The sequence below is a fragment of the Aedes albopictus genome, chromosome 1 (assembly GCF_035046485.1).
Source record: "Aedes albopictus strain Foshan chromosome 1, AalbF5, whole genome shotgun sequence".
In the NCBI taxonomy this organism is placed as follows: Eukaryota; Metazoa; Arthropoda; class Insecta; order Diptera; family Culicidae; genus Aedes; species Aedes albopictus.
In genome coordinates, this window is record NC_085136.1 from 288,779,258 (window position 1) to 288,801,100 (window position 21,843).

General features: G+C 39.3%; 1 protein-coding gene across 16 annotated transcripts in view; it reads right to left on the reverse strand.

Annotated features, from left to right (window-relative positions):
- LOC109408324 (cubilin) overlaps positions 1–21,843 on the reverse strand; it is a 649,214-nt gene that overhangs the window by 37,617 nt on the left and 589,754 nt on the right. For all 16 annotated transcript variants that reach the window (XM_029860374.2, XM_029860375.2, XM_029860373.2 and 13 more), the window contains 2 exons: positions 16,399–16,610; positions 16,099–16,306 (listed from right to left, as the gene is read on the reverse strand). In XM_029860374.2, the coding sequence (XP_029716234.2) occupies positions 16,099–16,306; positions 16,399–16,610 (420 nt within the window). The remainder of the gene's footprint in view (positions 1–16,098; positions 16,307–16,398; positions 16,611–21,843) is intronic.

The window sequence follows — 21,843 nt, forward strand, 5'->3', positions numbered from 1 at the left end:
TGGCACTTTTAGGATCTTTCTGAAAAAAAAAAATGTATTTTTTCCACATCTATGTCATTAAATTTTATTTTTGGTATTCAGAGATTTTCTACTTCTGTTCTTGAGATATCTATAATAAGATAATAAGAGCCCATTAAGATAAAAGGAAGAACACATTTAGTATTTTTTGTGCGGTATTGTGAATTTGACTAATTTTTCTCTATATGGGTGAAACTGTCAAATCATCATAACTTTTTTCGACGTTTAAAAAGTACATGTGTTTTGAAGAATTTTCAAGCATTAATATATTGTTAATAATCGCTCAAAATTTCATTCAATTCGGTTTACTGGTTTCTGAGATATAACAGTTCAAAAATTAGTTTTCTAAATAATAGGGTTTTACGGGAAAGGTTCTAGCTTCGCGAAAGATTAACCAATCGAGCTCAAATTTGTACCAATGATGCACATATAATAGGTTGACAAACAATCCAAATTTGAGAATTTTTGATGCATTCTATGAAAAGTTACAGCATGTTGAGTCTGTTTGTAATAGAATAAAAAAGCCTATCCCAAACATTTTGGCCACACCCTGTAGATTCAAAAGTGGCTTATTTTTCAAAAGTTGTTGAAACCTGGAGTTCATAAGTGTTTTCTAGATTCAAATGACATAAAAAGAGAAACCTATTAGTTTGAGCCAAAAAGATTGAGATTAAAAGGTGGTGCAAACGCCTGAAAGTTGAATTTTTGATGAATAAAAAGGTGCTTTCACTATGAGTGCCATAACTCTTCCAATTTTCAATCAATTTTTAGTCTTTTTTAGCAACTTTAGGAAAAATTTGCAAATTTCTGAGATACTGATTCAAATATTATTATGCCATGGTGAATAGCTAATTCTATAACTGTTCCACTGTGAACATGTATAGGGAGTTTCTTCGAAGTCCTTCAGGAGCTCCTTCGAGAATACCTGCAGGAGTTTGGGGTGATACACAAATTATGTCACCTAAAAATCGACCTTTTTCAACCCCCCTCCCCCTTGTTTCGATCCTTGGGTAGGGATCTTCCTCAGGGGTCGGTAAAGTGTTATCGTCTATCTGTCAAACACTTACGTGGTTCGGTAAATGTTGCCAGCTTTTCCGGTAAACAAAACTTAACGGTTGAGATTCCGGTAAAATATAACCGAAGTCGGTGGTTTTTTCTAAGTGCGTAACTCCACATTTCGCTGTTTCGGTTACTGCTTCTTCTTTGTTGGGCTTTCTCTTCTTATTTCTTTCTTTTTCTTCTTTAAACGAATGTAATGCTCCTTCTCTTCAAGCTTCTTTATTACAGGGGTTACTCAAAATAACTGGGACAGGTAAAATTTTCACTTTTCAAAAAATGTTCAACTCGCTGTAACTTTTCGAAAAGTGCATCAAATATTTTCAATTTTTTACTGTAAGTTCATCAACTAGTTGTGTATCAGTAGTCCAATTTTGGAGAAGATCGGACCATTGTCCACGGAGTTATAAAGATTCTAGAGAAAGGTAAAATTTTCCGATAGCCAACTTTGAGCTGTTATATCTCCGGATTCAATGAACCGAATGCAATGAAATTTTGATTATTCATGACTTGTATAATGAGCTATGAAAAACCTTTGACTTAACTTAAAATTCTTAACACGGAAGAAAATTATAACGATTAGATTATTTTTCTAATAAAACACCAAATTATCCAAAACTTTAACATCGTTTCAAAATTCAAGATGCAAATTATAGTTCAATTAATTTCCCTCTAAATGACTTATATATAAATGTGTTTTGAAGGAAAGTTACAACATAGCCGCTAATAAATTGAGAAAGTAATGGGATGCATATACGAAATTGATGAATTTACTAAAAAATCGTGAAATGAATGAAATCGTTATAACTTTTTCTCTTGTTAAAAATTTAAAGTTAAGTTAAACGTTTTTAAGAGTTCATCATATAAGTCATGAATGGTCAAAATTTCATTGCAATCAGTTCATTGAATCCGGAGATATAAAAGCTCAAAGATGGCTATCGAATAATTATACCCTTTTCAAGAATCTTTATATCTTCGTGAAGAATAGCCCGATCTTTTTCAAATTTGAACCACTGATACACAACTAGTTGATGAACTTACAGTAAAAATTTGAGAATATTTGATGCCCTTTTCAAAAAGTTACAGCGAGTTGAACATTTTTTGAAAAGTGAGAATTTTACCTGTCCCAGTTATTTTGAGTATCCCCTGTATATCTGTATCATTTTTCTTGTTTCCGTTTTCCCGGTCTGACTGCTTCCTCGAATCACGGTTCCGGTTCTGTTTCACCCTCGTGATTTATTATCCTTCATCCAGCCAACGTACATTTTCCACCTTCGGAAAAGCACAAAAATGGTCATAACTTTTTTTGTTTTTGATGGATTTTGAACTTCCCGAAAAACTCTTCTAGTTTTTGATGCCGCGGACATGGGTGCCTGGTCCACATGGTTCCGGAGTTAATCCGAATTGTCTTGGGGGGCGTCCATAAATGACGTAGCTTTTTTAAGTGATTTTTAATACCCCCTCCCCCCTCGTAGCATTTCATCACAAATTCAGATACCCCCCTCTACAAATGACGTAGCTTGTCAAACAACCCCCCCCCCCCCCCCCTAAAAAAAATGCGTCAAAAAGCAAAAAAATGGAACTTAGTTCTGATTTCAATTTTAACTTGTATGTTTATATATGTTTATAGAATATTACAAAAAAAACAACAATAGCAAGAAAACATTGCCGGCTGCCAGGTACAGATCGCCAACATCAAGACCATAGGTGCAACCAGTGGAGATTATCGCCAAAGATAATGACTCAATAAACCACACATCGTTCTGCTTGATGCAGAAGAACAGGAAATTGATGATCCCAATATAGTTAAATACGAGCTCTTCCGAAAATATTAGGTTGCACAGTATAAATAATTAAATAGGTATATTAAGAATAAGAAATTGGTTTCATTTGAATGAAATTCACCACGACATTCAAAGGACTCTGCAGGATTTTTTTCTAAAATACTTTCAGCAGTTCATTTTGGAATTCCTCAAGGAGTTTCGTTTGGGATTCCCATTTTTGATAATGTCTCGCTTTTTAATTCCTCTAGCACTTCCTTCTGGGATTTCTCCAAGAATTGTCTTTGTGATTCCATTTTATTCCTCCTTCTTGTATTCCGCCATGGGTTCCTTCAGAGATCCCTCCAAGAATTGCTTCCAGAGTTCCTTCTTAGACTCCTCCAGGAGTTTTTTTTCTAAGGTTTTTCTAAAAGTTTATCCATGGTTTCCTTTAGGAGTTCTTTTAAGGTTTTCTTCTCCTCTCTTCCACCAGCAGTTTCTTCGGACATCTCTTCAGGGATTTAAACCAGAATTTCTTTTCAGATTCCATCAGAACTTCTTCCTTGGGGTTCCTAAGGAAGTTCCTTTCGGGATCCCTCCACGAGCTCCTTCTTGGTTTCCTTCAGGAATTCACTCATTTATTCCGAGATCCATGCATGAAACCCTTCCGGCATTCTTTCAAAACCCTCCCAGGAGTTGCTTATGGGATTCCTCCAGAAGTTCTTTCTCGGATTCCTTCAGAAATTCTTTCCTGGATTCTGCTGGGATTCCTCGAGGACTTCCTTCTAGGATTTATTCAGGATTTTCCCGGGTCTACTCCAGGAACTTTTTCCGGCATCCCTCCATTCACTCCATCCAGGATTCTTCCAGGATATCTTAGAATTCCGCGAGGAATCCCTTTACGGATTCCACCCATAAGTCTTTCTGGAATTCCTCAATGATTTTCCTTCTTAGATTTCACCAGGAGTTATATCCAAATAATCTTCCGGGATTCCCCAAAAGTTACTTTCGGGATTCCTTCAAAATTTTCTTCCGTGTTTTCTTCAAAAATTGAACCAGAATATTCTTCTGAGAATCTACAAATATCTCCTTCTGAGATTCTTCCAGGAGTTTATTCAAGATTTCTCCAAAAGTTTCATCTAGAACTGCTCCAGGAACTCTTTCTGAAAATCTTCTGGAAGTTCCTTCAGAGATTCCTTCTGAGTTTCCTCCAGATCCTTTAGCTGGGATTCTCAGTAGAAATTCTTGTGGAAATGTTATCCTTTTCCTGTTGAGGAACCTATAAAGAACATCATGAAAAAATTCCTTACAAATCTACTTGAGGAGCTCCTTAAGAAATTGCTGGAGGAAATCTTCGAGGAAGTCTTGTAGAAACTATATAAGGGACTCCTGGAATAATGCCATAATGCCAAAAACAAAATATTGGTCGTGAGAAGCATTAGAGCGAAATTATTTTTTGTCTGTATACACAATACATTATTCTTTACGCAGGATTTCAAAACCATTTTCTCAGATACAGTTGTGGTTTCTGATAGCTGCATGTCTTATGAAATGAAGTCGGTATTTATTTCCATGATTTGCTATTTACATTAATGTGAATGGAAAAAAAATATTCATGTATTTTTTTTATTTACTGGATGATGATACGTAATGCAAGTAAAATTTTTATTAATTACGTAATTTTTTTTCAATGGGGTTAGTAGAAAGCTACGTAGCATATCATAAACCCCTACCCCCTATCGTCACACTTCGTCACAAAATCACAAACACCCCCCTCCCCCCCAAAAAGCTACGTCATTTATGGACGACCCCTTGGGGTACCAAAATTGGCCACATACTTTGCACAACGAATATCTCAAGATCCCGATGAGGTAGAAGTATAGTGTCTTCGGCGAGTTTGTTCAGCAGGATAAGAACTAACTAGAAACGGCGACTTTGGTTCGCGATTCGGCCGCTAGGCGGCGCCAGTGTCAAAAATGTTCAAACACTCATATCTCAGAAACCCGATAAAATAGAATGATGCTGTCTTCGGTAAAGTTCTTCAGCAAGCTCAGAACTATCTGATAGTTAAGTCTTTGGGTTGGGATTTATCCGCTAGGCGGCGCCTTGTGTCTGAAAAATTCAAACACGTATATCTCGATACCCTAATGAGGTACGAGCATGTCGTTTTCAGCAAAGTTGTTCAGCAGACTACGAACTATCTGGCAATGGCGTTTTTCGTTCGAGAATCGTCCGCAAGGTGGCGCCAGGGTCAAAAATGTTCAAACTTCTATATCTCACGTGTTTCTCGTTACCGTGATTTCGGGTGAAATTGATCACTTTTCACAGTTTTTGGCTTCTAATTTTTGAATAGTTATCGATATGGTCAAACTCAATGCTTTAAAACAAGTACGACCACGGGTTTCATCGGTCAACGAGGTTGAAGCTTTTACTGCATATCATTTTATTGCAATAAATAACATTTAAAACAAAAATCAGAAATTTTAGTTCCGGGGTGGAATTGATCAGTCAGTGAAATGTCTTTGTAAGTGCAGAAAATAAATTTTCCATCTGAATTATCCACCTCAGAATGCAAAAAGCTTTGTAAAATTTTTACAAGTTTAGTAAATTCTTAATTATTTAAATTTTAAGTTTAATAAATTTAAAGAAAACGCCTAAAAGTATGCAATTTTCATACTAAATAAGTCATTATTTTAGAAAAAGTACAATTTTATGCATAAATATCAATATTCATAGAACTTTTGATGACGAAATCGGGTTTAGCGAACACTTGGTAGCTATAAACATTCATTCAAATATTTAGTTTATGTGCAATACAGCTACGGTAACAAAAGTTTGAAAGTGTCTTTGAAATTTGCCAAACGCGCAATTTCGGAAAGTATTAAGTTTAGTATAGAAATATGTGACTAATTAGCTGTAAAACATGTAAACTCATCATTTAATAACCCTTGAGCCAGATTATGGTTATTTTCTACAAATTGTTTTAAGTTCAATGCTTTATTTTTGACAAATAAAAATTGTCCTCACGTCGATCAAATTCACCCCACTGATCAATTTCACCCGAAATCACGGTACTATAATAAGCCAAAAGCATGGCGTTTTCTGTAAAATTGTTCGGCAGGTGGAGATCTATCCGGCAATGCACAATGGGTCCAGAGCCGTATTTACGAAGACAAAAATGTTTGTACCTAAACCATAAGTTTTAGATACATGGTGTCTTTGGGAAACTTTCTTCTTATTTTTCGACCTTTTTTCTCATTATTGTGAAATTAGGGTGGTCCCTCTAGTTTCGCTGATCCAAACATCTGCTTTTTAATAGTTTTATGTACGTTCACAAAATAATCTACAAAGTTGTAAAAGAACTTATTTAGAGCAAGTTTTCCGAAGAAACCATTATTCTATCTCTTATGGTTCCTAACTTATAATTTTTTAACAGATTCATGTTAGGGTGATCCATGAATTTTAGTTTTCCTGAAATAACTTTTAATTCGTTCGTTTCTCGTAAATACTTTGTTCCGAGCACTTTTAGAACTATCAACGATGCATATTTTTTCCAAAGAGCTCAAAGTTCTAACTCTCATAGTTAAGAAGATATTGGTATTTTTTTTCGAAAAATCACTTTTTTTCAAAATGTCATATCTCAAAAGGAGCAAATGGATTTTCAATCTCCCGGTTGCATTGGAAAGATCGTACTCTGTTCTATTTATGGTGAAAAAACTGTAGGTACCTTTTTTGTTTAAAGCTTTTTATTGAATTTTGAAAATACGATTTTTTTCATGTAAAAGCAGTTGTAACTTTGAAAATCGATGAGATACAAACTTGGCGTCTTCGACAAAATTGTGAGTTTTTGGCTGCTATAAATGTGCCCAGAACAAAGTATTGCGAAAAAATCAACACATAAAATTATATTGAGTAAAAACAGATTTTCATATGAAAAATGACACATTTCAAGCAAATTCAACTCGTCTTTGTTAGATAGATCAAAGTAGCTTGGTAAATGGTCATCCATTTTATTGTAGAACCAATGTTTATTTATACTGTCATCACCATTTAGGCACAATGTTGATAAGATATTGTAAATCATGTAACTTTGATAGGCTTTTACGTTAACCTAAACATATACTAGTGATTGACATTTTCACTATCCATACATGGAAGTGATGAAATTGAAATTAAATTGATGGAAATCAGCTCAAAATCACATTTTAAGTTGATTTCATTGACAAATTATGGATTATAAGCAAGTTTAAATATTTTCGACATGGTTACTTCGATCTATCTAACAAAGACGAGTTGAATTTGCTTGAAATGTGTCATTTTTCATATGAAAATCTGTTTTTACTCAATATAATTTTATGTGTTGATTTTTTCGCAATACTTTGTTCTGGGCACTTTAATAGCAACCAAAAACTCACAATTTTGTCGAAGACGCCAAGTTTGTATCTCATCGATTTTCAAAGTTACAACTGCTTTTCCATGAAAAAAATCGTATTTTCAAAATTCAATAAAAAGCTTTAAACAAAACAGGTACCTACAGTTTTTTCACCATAAATAGAACAGAGTACGATCTTTCCAATGCAACCGGGAGATTGAAAATCCATTTGCTCCTTTTGAGATATGACATTTTGAAAAAAAGTGATTTTTCGAAAAAAAATACCAATATCTTCTTAACTATGAGAGTTAGAACTTTGAGCTCTTTGGAAAAAATATGCATCGTTGATAGTTCTAAAAGTGCTCGGAACAAAGTATTTACGAGAAACGAACGAATTAAAAGTTATTTCAGGAAAACTAAAATTCATGGATCACCCTAACATGAATCTGTTAAAAAATTATAAGTTAGGAACCATAAGAGATAGAATAATGGTTTCTTCGGAAAACTTGCTCTAAATAAGTTCTTTTACAACTTTGTAGAACATTTTGTGAACGTACATAAAACTATTAAAAAGCAGATGTTTGGATCAGCGAAACTAGAGGGACCACCCTAATTTCACAATAATGAGAAAAAAGGTCGAAAAATAAGAAGAAAGTTTCCCAAAGACACCATGTATCTATAACTTATGGTTTAGGCACAAACATTTTTGTTTTCGTAAATACGGCTATGGACCCATTGTGCAATGGTAACGCTAGGTGACACCAGCAATCAAAACATTCAAACAATTTTATCTCAAAAATCGGAAAACGTCCAGCAATTTGTTCCGAAAGTTAAGAGGAAGTAAGACGTATCTGGTGTCCTTGGTTCTGATATTATTCGACAGGTTCCGTCTAGTATTAAGAAAATACTTGTATGAACACCCTAATGAACAAGAAGTATTCCATTTCCTGCATAGTTGTTAAGCAAGCTAAGAGCCATTTGGCAGGATAGTAAACGGTCGAGTATGATGGTGGTACAAGAGGCAATAACTTAACACCGTTTTTGACCCCCTGCAGACAAATTTTGTCGCCCTGCAATATTGCTTCTTTTGCTCCGTTTTTTCTTCCGGGAATGTCTCCGGGAATTTCTACAGGAACTCTACCGAGAATTTTTCCAGGAATTTCTCCGGGAATTCCACCGGTTATTTATCCAAGAATTCTACTGGGAATTCCTCAAGAACTTCCTCCAGGAATTTCTTCAGGAAATCTTCCGAGAATTCCTCTAGGACATCCTCCAGAAGTTCCTCCTGGAAATCCTCTAGGAAATCCTCCAGGAATTCCTCCAGGGATTCCTCCGGAAATTTCTCCAGGATTTCCTCTAGGACTCCTCCAGGAATTCTTTCGGAAATTTTTGCAGGAATTCTTCTGAGAATTTTTCCAGGAGTTAATCCGGATTTTTTTTTCAAGATTTTCTCTGGAAATTTCACTGAGAATTTCCTCAGGAATTCGTCCATGAGTTCCTCCATAAACTCCTCCGGGAATTCCTTGAGGAATTCCTTCTGGATGTTCGACACGAAAAAAAAAATTCGCACATATTTATTGGCAAAAATCCATCTCACTCCACTATTACAATCTACATGCGCGCACATAACGCTCTCCACGCGAGGTTGCACATCAAATTTAATAGTCAGATGGAAAATATGTGCAGCGTCATTTGAATTTTGTGCAATGCATTTATTTTTCGAGTGCAAAGCTTGACTACAAAATTCTATGTGTGGGCACATGGAAACTAGATGCGAATTTTTCTTAGTGTATAGGAATTCCTCCAAGAATTTCTCTAGGATTTTCTCCAGGAATTTTTCCTGGAGTTTCTCCAGAAATATATCCGGGAGTTTTCTAAGGAAAACTTTAGGTTTTACCCTTCTTACACCCATAAGAAGGGTATAAATACCGCTTGGAAAACCGACTTTCGATCCGAGACCCGCAGGGCCGAGTCACATATACCAATCAACTCAGCTCGACGAATTGAGCAAATGTCTGTATGTGCGTGTGTGTGTGTATGTGTGTGTGTGTGTATGTGTGTGTGTGTGTGTATGTATGTTACAAAAAAATGTCACTCACGGTTCTCAGCCGTCTGTTGACCGATTTGAGTTCTCTTGGAAGCAAATGAAAGCTACTACATCCTAGTAGAACGCTATTGAATTTTATTTTGATTGGACGTTCGGTTACCGAGATATCTTTCAAAGAGTGCTAGGGAGTAGTACAACTTAATTATTTTAGATATTTTTGACAAAGTGTACCACCATAAATTTCTCAGCCGTCTATCAACCGATTTGGGTTCTTAAGGCCCCAAACGAAAGCTACTGCACCCTAGAAGAACGCTTTTGAATTTCATTCCGATTGGACATTTTGTAACCGAGATATCTTTCGGGGAGTACTTTGGAGTAATACAACTTAACTTTTTAAGAGGTCTTTGACAAAATGCTTCATAATAAATGAATCAGCCGTGTGTCAATCGATTTGAGTTCTCTCAGCATCAAATGAAAGCTACAGCATCCAAGTAGTATGCTATTAAATTTTATGCCGTTTGGACATTTTGTTTCCGAGATATCTTTCCACGAGTACTAAGGAGTAATGAAATTTACGCTTTTGAGAGATTTTTGATAAAATGTATCATAAGGGGCTGTCCATAAACCACGTGGTCATGAGGGGGGGGGGGGGGGGGGGGTTCGGCCAATAACCATTTTGTATGGAAAAATAATTTTTTTTGTATGGACTAATGACCACGCGGGGGGGGGGGGGGGGGGGGGGTTGAAAAGTCCCAAAAAAATGACCACGTGGTTTATGGACAGCCCCTAATACATTTCTCAGCCGTTTGTCAACAGATTTTTTTATGATCATATTTGGTTACACAAGTTAGTTATACATGAAAATGCAATTGCATCAAATACATAAAAGCTACTATCTCTTTGTAATATTTGAGCTTAATAAACAGTAGCAAAAATATCACGGAATGTATGTAGGAAAAGCCTTTTTACCCTTCTTACACCCATAAGAAGGGTATAAATACCGCTTGGAAAACCGACTTTCGATCCAAGGCCCGCAGGGCCGAGTCACATATACCAATCAACTCAGCTCGACGAATTGAGCAAATGTCTGTATGTGCGTGTGTATGTGTGTGTGTGTGTGTGTGTGTGTGTGTGTGTGTGTGTGTGTGTGTGTGTGTGTGTGTGTGTGTGTGTGTGTGTGTGTGTGTGTGTGTGTGTGTGTGTGTGTGTGTGTGTGTGTGTGTGTGTGTGTGTGTGTGTGTGTGTGTGTGTGTGTGTGTGTGTGTGTGTGTGTGTGTGTGTGTGTGTGTGTGTGTGTGTGTGTGTGTGTATGTATGTTACAAAAAAATGTCACTCACGGTTCTCAGCCGTCTGTTGACCGATTTGAGTTCTCTTGGAAGCAAATGAAAGCTACTATATCCTAGTAGAACGCTATTGAATTTCATTTTGATTGGACGTTCGGTTACCGAGATATCTTTCAAAGAGTGCTAGGGAGTAGTCCAATTTAATTATATTAGAGATTTTTGACAAAGTGTATCACCATAAATTTCTCAGCCGTCTATCAACCGATTTGGGTTCTTACGAAAGCTACTGCATCCTAGAAGAACGCTTTTGAACTTCATTCTGATTGGCCATTTTGTAACCAAGATATCTTTCGAGGAGTACTTTGGAGTAATACAACTTAACTTTTTAAGAGGTCTTTGAAAAATGCTTCATTATAAATTGACCAGCCGTGTGTCAATCGATTTGAGTTCTCCAATCAGCAAATGAAAGGTGTAGCATCCTAGCAGTATGCTATTGAATTTCATTCCGTTGGGGCATTCTGTTTCCGAGATATCTTTTGAGGAGTACTTAGGTTTAATAAAATTTACGCTATTGAGAGATTTTTGATAAAATGTCAAATCCACAATATTTTCTAGAATGACCAATAATCACAATCATACATACGAATAATACAACAATATTTTTAATAAGTGTAAGAAGGGTTCTGTTCACCATAGGTGGATTAATTCAGGTTTTTTTCTTTGAAGATAATCTGGGAATTTTTCCAGGAATCTCTTCAGAAAGTCTTCCGTGATTTTTTTTTCTCACAAAACCCTCTGAGAATTTCTCCCGGAATTCCTCTAGGACTTCCTTTATGATTTCCTCCAGGAATTTATCCTGTAATTCCTCCGGGAATTTCTCCAGGAAATCTTCCAGGAATTGTTTAGGGAATTTCTTCTGGAAATCTTCCAGAAAATTCTCCTGGATTTTTTCAGGAATTGCTCAGGACTTTTCTGAAATTCCTTCGGGAATTTTTAATGGAAATATTCGGGATATTCTTGAGAAATCCTCTGGAAATTTCTCTAAGTATTCCTCTGAGAATCCCTCGAGGATTTTCTCAGGAAATTTGTCTAGGAATTGCTCCGGTAATTTCTCCAACAATACCTCTGGAAAATTCTTCAGGGAATCCTCCTTCCTGGGAGATACCTTGGAGGAAATTCCTGGAAGAATCTCTGGAGGAATCCCCTGAAGGAATTCCTGGAGAAATCCCCGGATGAATTCTTGGAGAAATAATCCAAAGAATTCTTGGAAATAATCCCGGAAAAAAGTCCAGGAGAAATTAATGAAGGAATCACCGGAGGAATTACTGAGTCTTAGAAGAATTCCTGGAGGGAGTCGTAAAGAAACTCCTAGTGGAATACCAGGAAAAATTTTTGAAGGATTTACTGAAGAAATTCCTATGGAATTTCTGAAGAAATTCCAGAGAGAATTTCCAGAGACATTTCTGGAGGAATACCCCGACAAATTCCCCGCGGAATTCCTGGAGAAAACAAAGGAGGAATTTCTGGAGAAATTCCCAGAAGAATTCCTGGTGGGTTTTGTGAGAAAAAATAATCACGGAAGATTTCCTGATGAGATTCCTGGGGAAATTCCCAGAGAATTATCTTGAAAAAAAAACCGAAAGTTTTCCTTAGAAAACTCCCAGATATTCTGAATAAAATGTCACGGAAGACTTCCTGAAGGAAGACTTCCTAGAGAAATTCCCAGTGGATTGAAAAAAAACGGAAGTTTTCCCAAATAAATTCCCGGAGGAATTTCTGGGGAACTCCCGGAGGAATTCCTGAAAGCATTTCTGGAGGATTTCCCGGACAATTCCTTGAAGAAATTTCCGAAGAAATTCCTGACGGATTTTCTGAAGAAATTCTGAAGGAATTCCCGGAGACATTCACGGAGATATTCCTGGAGGAACTCCTAGACAAATTCTCGGAGAAATCCAGCCTGGAGAAATTCTTGAAGGAATTCCTGAGGAAAATCTCGGAGCAATTCATGGAGTAATTCCCGAAGGAACTCATGGAGGTATCCCTGGGGAAATTCTCGGAGAAAATCCGGAGGGATTCCTGGAGAACTCCTGGAGGAATTTCTGGAGAAATTCTCCAAAGGATTCTAGGGGAAATTACCGAAGGAATTCCTGAAGCAATCTCCACAGGTGTTCCTGATGTGGGTCCTAGAGGAAATCCTGGAAAAATTTCCGGAAGAATTCCCGGAGATATTTCCAGAGGAATTCCTAGCGAAATTCCCATTTTGTGCTTTTCCGAAGGTGGAAAATGTACGTTAGCTGGATGAAGTCTAATGACGTTAAAGTATAGCCTAGGATATGCCGAAGACCGCGAAGTGATCCGACGCTTGTGAAAAAAGTTATTCGCCTGTTAATTTAAGCCAAAAATTGAGATTTAATTATGTTAAATGTTAAGCACCACGTTATAACTTTTTTCACAAGTGTCGGATCACTTTGCGGTCTTCGGCAAAGTTTTTCGGCATATCCTAGGCTTTACTTTACCGTCATTGGTTAGATTGTTTTAGACGAAAAATTTCAATTTATGAGAAAAATGCAAAAAAGCACGTTTTCCCATACTGAATTCCATACAAATTTCAATCGCAATGCGGAATACGGGGAAGCAACCAGTCGCTCCCAAATTTTGCACAGTTACTTTGGACGCTAAAATGAATCGAAAAAGTTTTGTTCCGTAAAATCGACTTTGTTGACTCAGTCTGGCCACCATTATAAATATCGATCAAAAAACGATCGAATCTGAATATACATGTCAATGGTTGCTCCTCCGTGATTGATCTGAGCTGGTACCAATTGCACTGAGATCCAAATGAATAAGGGCTGGTACACTCCACTTATTCTCAAAGTGCAATTTAAGCAGCTAATACGTTTATGATCAATAACGGCGCCGGCCACGTCCTTATAGTCAGTTGGGAAGAGAAAGGAATGTTAGAGTGTGCAGGTGTTGCTACTAAAGACCGAGAGCACCTCTGAATCCCCACAACCAGCACGGACTGGACATGGACATCACCGTTGGGTCGGTGATGCGATCCATGGAAAGGAGGGAAACGATTTTTTTTATTCGTTCCTGGTTCTAGCAATGGCTATGAACATATGAATATACATGAGTTGCATCTGTAGAGAAGAGAGAGAGCGAGAGAATGTGGATAGAAAGATACAAAGTTGGATGAGAGGGACGGGCCAGGGATTGAACCAATGACCTTCTGCATAGCCACTAGACCACCAAGCCCGTCTACTGGTCACCATTATAAACATCACCAACAATGTGCTATCGAATGCCGGGGCCCGTGGCGTAGTGACTACACGTTCAATTCATAAGTTGATGGTCATGGGTTCGATCCTAGCCCCGGCACTTGCAATTTTCCGTCAGTTGCTCTTCCCACCGAGAGCGGCTGACCTGACCCTCTTCTGAGCATATGCTCTAACGGACCCGGAAACTCTAACGGCAACTCATAATGGACCCCGCAATCGGACTGGAAAAGAAACAAGAGCCACATATCAACACCCTCGTGATAATTATTCTACCCATAGACAGAGTAGAAAAGTGACAGCAGCGCAAAGGCAACCAATTCGATATAGTAGAATAAGAATAGAATACATTTAGGCGCTGTACAAAAGTGTAAGTGCAGCTGCCAATTGGAATTGCTCATGCAGTGCCCTAGTGGACAAAATAGCTGTAAATTAGGTTAAGTGATTGAAGAATAAAAAAAAGAGTTATCGCAGATGATCTTTCGTTGTCTGTCACCAAAACGAATGAATTGGTGAGAAGTTATCAAGCCGGCTTCATCAACAGTCGTTCGAAAACGGACCAGATGTCGTACAGACAGTCGTACGATTGGACGAATTCTCCAGAAAATCCGTAAACACCAGGACCCAACGCCTGGTTTATCGACGTGTTCACCGACTTCAAGGCGACATACGACAGTATCGGATAAGGATTTTGGGCGAACTAGTCAGTTCATTTGGATCTTACCGCCCAGTCAACCACTGATCGTATAACATGTTACATAAGATGTTAAAGTGGAGGCATGTACGCATACCATTTTACATGCGCCTAAATGGAGGCATGCGCGCATATGGCCTCCATTTTATCATCTTATGCAACATCTTATAGGAGTACTGGTTGTCTGGGCAGGGACTGCGATAATAATGTAATGCACAATCCGCTTATAAGACCTAAACCTAGGGCCCATATAGCCGAGGCGGTAAACGCACGGGTATTCAGCATGACCATGCTGAGGGTGACGGGTTCGATTCCCGGTCGGTCCAGGATCTTTTCGTAAAGGAAATTTCCTTGACTTCCTTGGGCATAGAGTATCTTCGTGCCTGCCACACGATATACACATGCAAAATGGTCATTGGCAGAGGAAGCTCTCAGTTAATAACTGTGGAAGTGCTCATAGAACACTAAGCTGAGAAGCAGGCTTTGTCCCAGAGAGGACGTTACGCCAAGAAGAGGAGAGAGAGAGAGAGGACCTAAACCTAAATTGTAAATATTCTTCACTTGGTAGCACTATGTACACAAATAACTGCAAAACCTTTGGTGGTAACTCCCACATCTGATGGAGCTAGCTACCATCCACGGATATTATCTAGGTCACCGGCTAACGAAAACAGTCAGAACCGTTTTGAAATCTTGTGAGATTCACTCAGGAAGTTTTCGCCCCTTCCGGTGTTGTTAACCACAGCTGCAGCCAGCCAGACCAACAGACAGCCGTAGCCGAACGGGACCGGGCATAAATGTGAATAACTTTGCCCATTTCAATCAAAACCGAAACGCAAACATGCAAAAGCATTCAGTAGGTAAGGGTACCCAATTACTTGTCCACCATCATCCAGATCCAGTCCGGATCTAATAAAGTTGTTTTCTCTGACTAAACACTGACTGCACTGTGTGTCTGGGTGTGTGTGTATGTGGGTGTGTGTATAGTTCTCATCAGGAAACTTTTCCGGGCATCATCCATCCAGCATCTCCTCCCCATTAGTCATTCTTGGACTCGGAGAGCGATGGAAGAAATCTTTGAGTACGGAAACACGTGGCGTGGCAATGACGCGTTGAAATGTTTTCTTCTGTTTTGCCGCCTTCTCAACTGCTGGGAATTGCTTTGTTTGGCATTTGCGGGGACACATTTTGAGGAAATTACAACAACAGCAAAGCGGGCGCAGTAGCTGGCTTCTACAACAACGTTCCTATGCATATAAGATCTTTTTCAAGAATTCTGTGGATTTATTTCTTTTAAGGTTTACAATATACATTCATTTTTAAAAGACACATTATACCGAGCTATTGTTTTCCATCATGTACATTTTTATTTCTCAACCGTCACTTGAACCCTATCTACAAAAGGCAAACTTACCGTTCATGCCTCTAGCATGTGTGCTTGCCAACAATGCTATCGTACGAAAAACTCGCAATCATCGATGTTTTGTTTGATTTAAACTAGAGAAACATCCCTCAACATATTTACACCAGTAGCATCAACCCCGAAACAAGAACAAAAAAATAGGAAAACTAGATTCCCCGGATACTCACTGCGGTCCGCCGAAGAACAGGTCAAAGTCACGGAACTCGATGCGCACTCGCTGGTTCGGTTTTCCAATAAACTGATATGTGCACGACATATCTTTTGGATAGGCACCTGGATAAGTTGGTGATATAATAGCACCCGTACGTTTCTGAGCAAAATTAATTACATAGGAACATGGCGACCCAATTACTGGCTGACCAATCTCATATTCAGCTGAAAATATACGGGAAGGGAAGCGGAAGAGGGAAGAGAAAAGTTAGTCAAGTTTCTCTCCGGCGGCAAGGACCTTTTCGCGGCAGACTTACATTCATTAATAAAGGCATATCGACCCTCGAATATATCAGGTGTTGTCGAGTTTTTATCCGTATAAAATGACAATGCAATAGCACGATATAATGAAATACGACGACGTGGCGGTATAGGTCCACAGTAGCGTCCGCCGAAGGGCGAGTTGATCAGTTCGGCCGGGTCGGATGACTGCACTTCGGCGTACACGTCCATGTACTCGTGGACGCAACTGTGATTGGTGTGGTGAAAGAAGGGAAAACATGGTTATTATTAGTTTGGGTGAAGATTTATTGAGGGAATAGTTGTGAATTTCTTTTCCACAGTTCGGATGCTCACTGATTTTCCGTACTCATTTCGATACCATTAATATTCTGAAGATGTTATTACAGACAGGAGTTTAAGTTCAGTTTAAGTGATTTATTTAGTAGAGCATGCAATACAGATACAAGCAAGGATATCTAAATCATTCAAGCGATTAGCAACAAAAAGCCAACCAGAGCTACAGATAATCTTAATTACAAGAAGCGTTTGAAAACCGACAAAAAAGGGCATGCGAAAAGGCAATGAGTTTGACCGTCGCAATATCATTGAGCTGACGAAAGAGATAAAAATTGATGAAACAATAGACCACGTCATACCGTGTTCGAGGAAGGATATGATGATGATTAATGGCGATAACTCCATGGGTATCTTATGCAAGTGGCTCAATATGAAGAAACTTTGCTTAAAACTATTTATTGTCGACGGTATACGGTACCGACGCCCGTCTCGGGTTTCTTGATAACTGAAGCAATCCTGTGTCATGTTCAAAAACCATGCCTGCGATAGAATATGACGACACAGTTAAATATGTACCTATGTACCTGCCGCTAGTCAATTGTATACCTAATAACTTAATTTTCGGCACACGGTGAGATACGTACAGTATCTAACCCTTTACGAAAATTCAAATCAATTAGTATGAAATTGACATAGTTATAGCGGAAAGTCCACAAAACAGGTTCAACTGCCCAAATGGTACAATTCCATAGGTATCCCGCACAGAGAAAAGGTAGTAAGGGAGTGTTACATATTTTTTCCTATCCGGTCGGGTCACTAATGAAGTGGCATTTTCTACAACTTTCTCAGAGACACCGGTACGTATCGCAAATGGAAAAAATAATTTGGGTTTGGGTCTTTTCGCATTGCTCGATTCCGTTTAATGAGAAGGTAGATTCACTTGCAAAGGTGGGCACTATGGGAGGAGAGTTTTATGACCTTCTAAAAACTTTTATATTTTTTTTTAATTGCTCGTTAACAAATCTTGATCAATTAGCTACAAAAATAGGATGGTGGCTTCAGCAGATGGTTACAGGGGTCTTTAAAGGGTGTTACAACATGTTTCAGAGGCGTTTCAATAGGATTATGATGTTTTCAGGTGTGTTTCTAGGCATTTCAGGAGCGCTTCAAGGTTTTCAAGGTCGTATCAGGGTGATCAGGAACCTTCTAAGAGTATTCCATGGGGTTTCAGGGGCAATACAAACGAACGGGTTCCAGGAAGTCTGAGGAGCTCTCTCGCGAATTCCCCTGAACCCTCTGAGACCCCCTGCACTGCTCTAGGATCTCAAGGTACCCCCTGAGACCCCCATGAAACGCTACTTAGACCTCTAAGTGCTCCTGTGAAACCTGACCCCCTGACACTCCCTGGAGCCACTTGGGACGCCCTGAAACGCCACTGAGACCCTCTGAAATTCCCCTGAGACTTCCTACCCCTGACCCCTGAAGCGCCTCAGAGACCTCTGGAACACCTCTGAAATCGGTTAACCCTAAGACCCCCCCCTTCGTGCCTACGCCAGTGTCGCAATTCCATCACTCTTTTGGCTTAGATGCCAACCTCCCAACAACACGCTTGCGGTTGTGCCATCTAGTTATACAAGCTCTTTTATATCATCTCTCAATGATGAATCCTCTGGTACCTCCTGAAACGCCCCTGAGATCCCCAAGAAACCCCTTGTGAATCCCAGAGATCCCCTGAAACTCCCTGAAGTGCTCTTGAGACCCCCTGGAAATCTCCGTAAAGCCATTGAGACTACTTGAAAGCCCCTAAAGTGTTCCTGAGACCCCTGGAACCTCCTGAAGTGCCACTGGCAAATTCCAAAGCTCCCGTGAGGCTCTCTGGAACCTCCCTGTAATCATTTGGGACCCGCCGAACCCATTGGGTCATCCCTGAGGCCCTGTAAAAGATCCCTGACACCACCTGGAACGCCTCTGAGACGTCTTTTAAATACCTCTGAGACCTCTGGAACCTCTTTGGAAGCCTCTGGGGACACCTGAAATGCCACTGAGACCCCCTTAAACGCCCCTGAGTTTTTAGGACACTGTGCTGACATTTTTCTGCAAAGTGACGTAGACGCCATTCCAAATTTCAACGTCTTTTGACATATATCTGGTGAAATAAAAACACTATGGTATGTCTTAGGATGCAAGTTCTAGTGGAAATCTAACATCTATGGAAGAAAACACAGCGAGCGGCGTTCCATAATAAATACAAAATTTCCCATACATAATTCGAAAAGTCCCAGTGAAGAAACAGGGGTGTAAGCAGTAACAAATAACAAAAGTTCCATAAACAAATAAAAAAAATGCATAAATAAATCAAAAGTTTCCATAAATAATTGATTTTTGAGCGATTGAAAACGTCAAAAATGCAATGAATAAATCAACTGTTGCAATAAAAAAAACATTTTTCCCACCAAATAACTTTGAATTTTCCATAAATAAATCCGATTTTTCCATAATAAATTAGAAAATTAACAATAAAAAATATCGAAAAAGCAATAAAAATTTCAAAAAATGCCATAAAAAATAACGAAATTACACATAAAAAACAAATGCAGGAAATTATGAGACAGTGAAATGCTGAATCGCACTTACATGACTGAAACGACCGAAAAGCTTGCAACTTACCGAGCAATTGCTTGCTGTCCGAACTCGCTATCGCTCGTCGGACCTAAAAAAGGGATAACATCTATGTTTGCATTACACCGGGCAAATTCTTGGATCTGTGGTTTGCCTAGAACTGAATCGATGCAGTTGCGGTGCATCGGATGTCGGAAACTTTGGGGGCATTTTGCCGCCACAATTCCTCAATCCTCTATGCGGCTTCGTCGCATGGTCTACATAATGTTTTGGTTCAAAATGCATTTACGTTTATTGCTCGTTTTTTTTTTTTACATTTATTGATAATTTATTTTTTTTTTGTTTATTGCACTTTTTGAATAATGTTGTTGTTTTTCATGATGTTTTTTTTTATTGTGAATTTTCTAATTTATTGCATTTTTGACGTTTTTAATTGCTCAAAAATCAATTATTTATGGAAACTTTTGTTTATACATTTTTCTATTTGTTTATGGAAATTCTGTTATTTATTACTGCTTGCACCCCTGTTTCTTCACTGGGACTTTTGGAATTATACTTTCTTATGAGTCGTTTATATTTTAGCCCACAGCGAACCATCGAAGGTTTGATGAATAATAACCAAAAATGTATCAAAATTGTCAATGCCGCTTACATCACTTTGCAGAAGAACAGCAGAGGGGATCTCACTCCCCTTAAACACCCTGGGACCACCTGAAACCTGCTGGAACACCCCTAAGACTCCTTAAGCGCTGCTGGACACCCCTGAGACCTTCTAAAACGTCCCTGAAACCCCCAGTAATCTCCTAAAACCCCTGGGAATCCCTTAAACGCCCCTGCGACTCTATAAAGCTTACTGGGACCCCCTGGAACCCTCCTGAAACACCATTGGGTCTCCTGAGTGTGCATTTGAGATCTCCTGGTACCCCTAGACTCTCTAGAACTCTCCTGGAACGCCTGGAGTTGAAACGCCCCTGTGACAACCTGAAGCGCCCCTAAAACTCTCTGAGAAGCCAAATGAAACGCACCAGAGATCTCTTGCTTCCTCCCTGTAACCTCTTAGAACCCCCTGAATTGCCCGTGCAACCTCCCTTCGCGATCCTTGTAAAAGCCCCTTGGCCGCCGTTGCTAACGTTAACGTCATTATCACATTTTCTTATGCAGGACATGAAATAAGCTACATAAATTAAAAGTGCATTAAAATGACCTGCATAGAAAGAGGTTTTGGTGCATAGACGTACCTCGATAGTTCGTACATTTTGCCTCGAACGTATGTACGTCAGAATTAAGTTATTTTTTAATCTTCAAAAATGAGTTCGAAGGTGTATAGCAGAGACTCGTCTACTATGAATTTGTGTTAGACTACTAAAACACAGATTTTCATCGAGAAGAGACTTGTTAGAATCCCAAAATGACCGCCACAATGATCTACTTCGTAAACAAAACCAGCGCACCTGATTATTTTAATTTTTAAGATAAGAACAAGGTTAAGTTTTAAGTTAAGAACAAAGAAAAAGTGCACTGTTGTTTGCAGCTTGAGATTTGTGCGCCTGAAGTTCTGATGCACTCTTAAAGCGGAATTTTGAGACGTTCATCCTTAAGCAGTTTTGAAATCTAGCGAAATGAAAGACGTCGACGAATACGTTTGATATAAGGATTGTATGATTCTTCTATTCGTTTCACAGAGGCATTTTCTGCCAGCAAAAGCCAGTCATAATATCTGGCTCCATCATTCTGGCGTTACATCCCAACTGGGGCAGCTTGCTTCTCAGTTTTCTTTACCAAAAGAACGTTTTTCCAAAACACAAAAGGAAGATGATGGTTCTATGTTGTACGGTAATAAAAAACTAAGTTTCTCGGCGAAGAATGCTCTGACCCACTGTGAAGTCACACAACAATTGCTGTGGCAATCAGTATGAACCCATACCGCATCCCTCCCGATAACGGGAACTGGATAGCGGATAAGGACAAGCTAGCGGTACGATCTGTACAACCGGTCGTTTTCCGGTCCAGGAAATTATCTTCACGTCACACGAGGTCTTCGCAATAGCGAAGATCAACGGGGTGTACTACTGCAGTTGTTATGTCCCTCCCTGATGACCGACAGACCAGTTCTCATCTATGCTGGATTCGCTAACAAGTGCACAAGTAGGATTGAGTCGGTGGCGACTTCAACGCCTGGGCGATTGAGTTGGGTAGCCGCTTGACTAACGTAAGAGGCTGGGCTCTACTCGAAGCCCTTCGAGTAGACGAGGATGTCGCGAACGAAGGTGACAAAAGACCTACAGTAGGAACGGTCCAAATCCTAGCTCGGACTGGAGAGTCGACGTTGGATACACGCACAATGACCATCTGGCGATTCGATACAGGGTAGAACACGGAGGAAGACGACCTGAGCCGAAGGTCATCGATCATCATCGGGGATGGCTGACCTCGCGCTACGATAAGTGTGACACCGCAATGCCAAGGCGATCCCTACCCAGAAATGGACCCAGACCGGTATACTGGTGGTGTCCAGGAATCTAGCAAAGAACTCGCACCGATGCGGGTAGAATGGAACGAAGTGA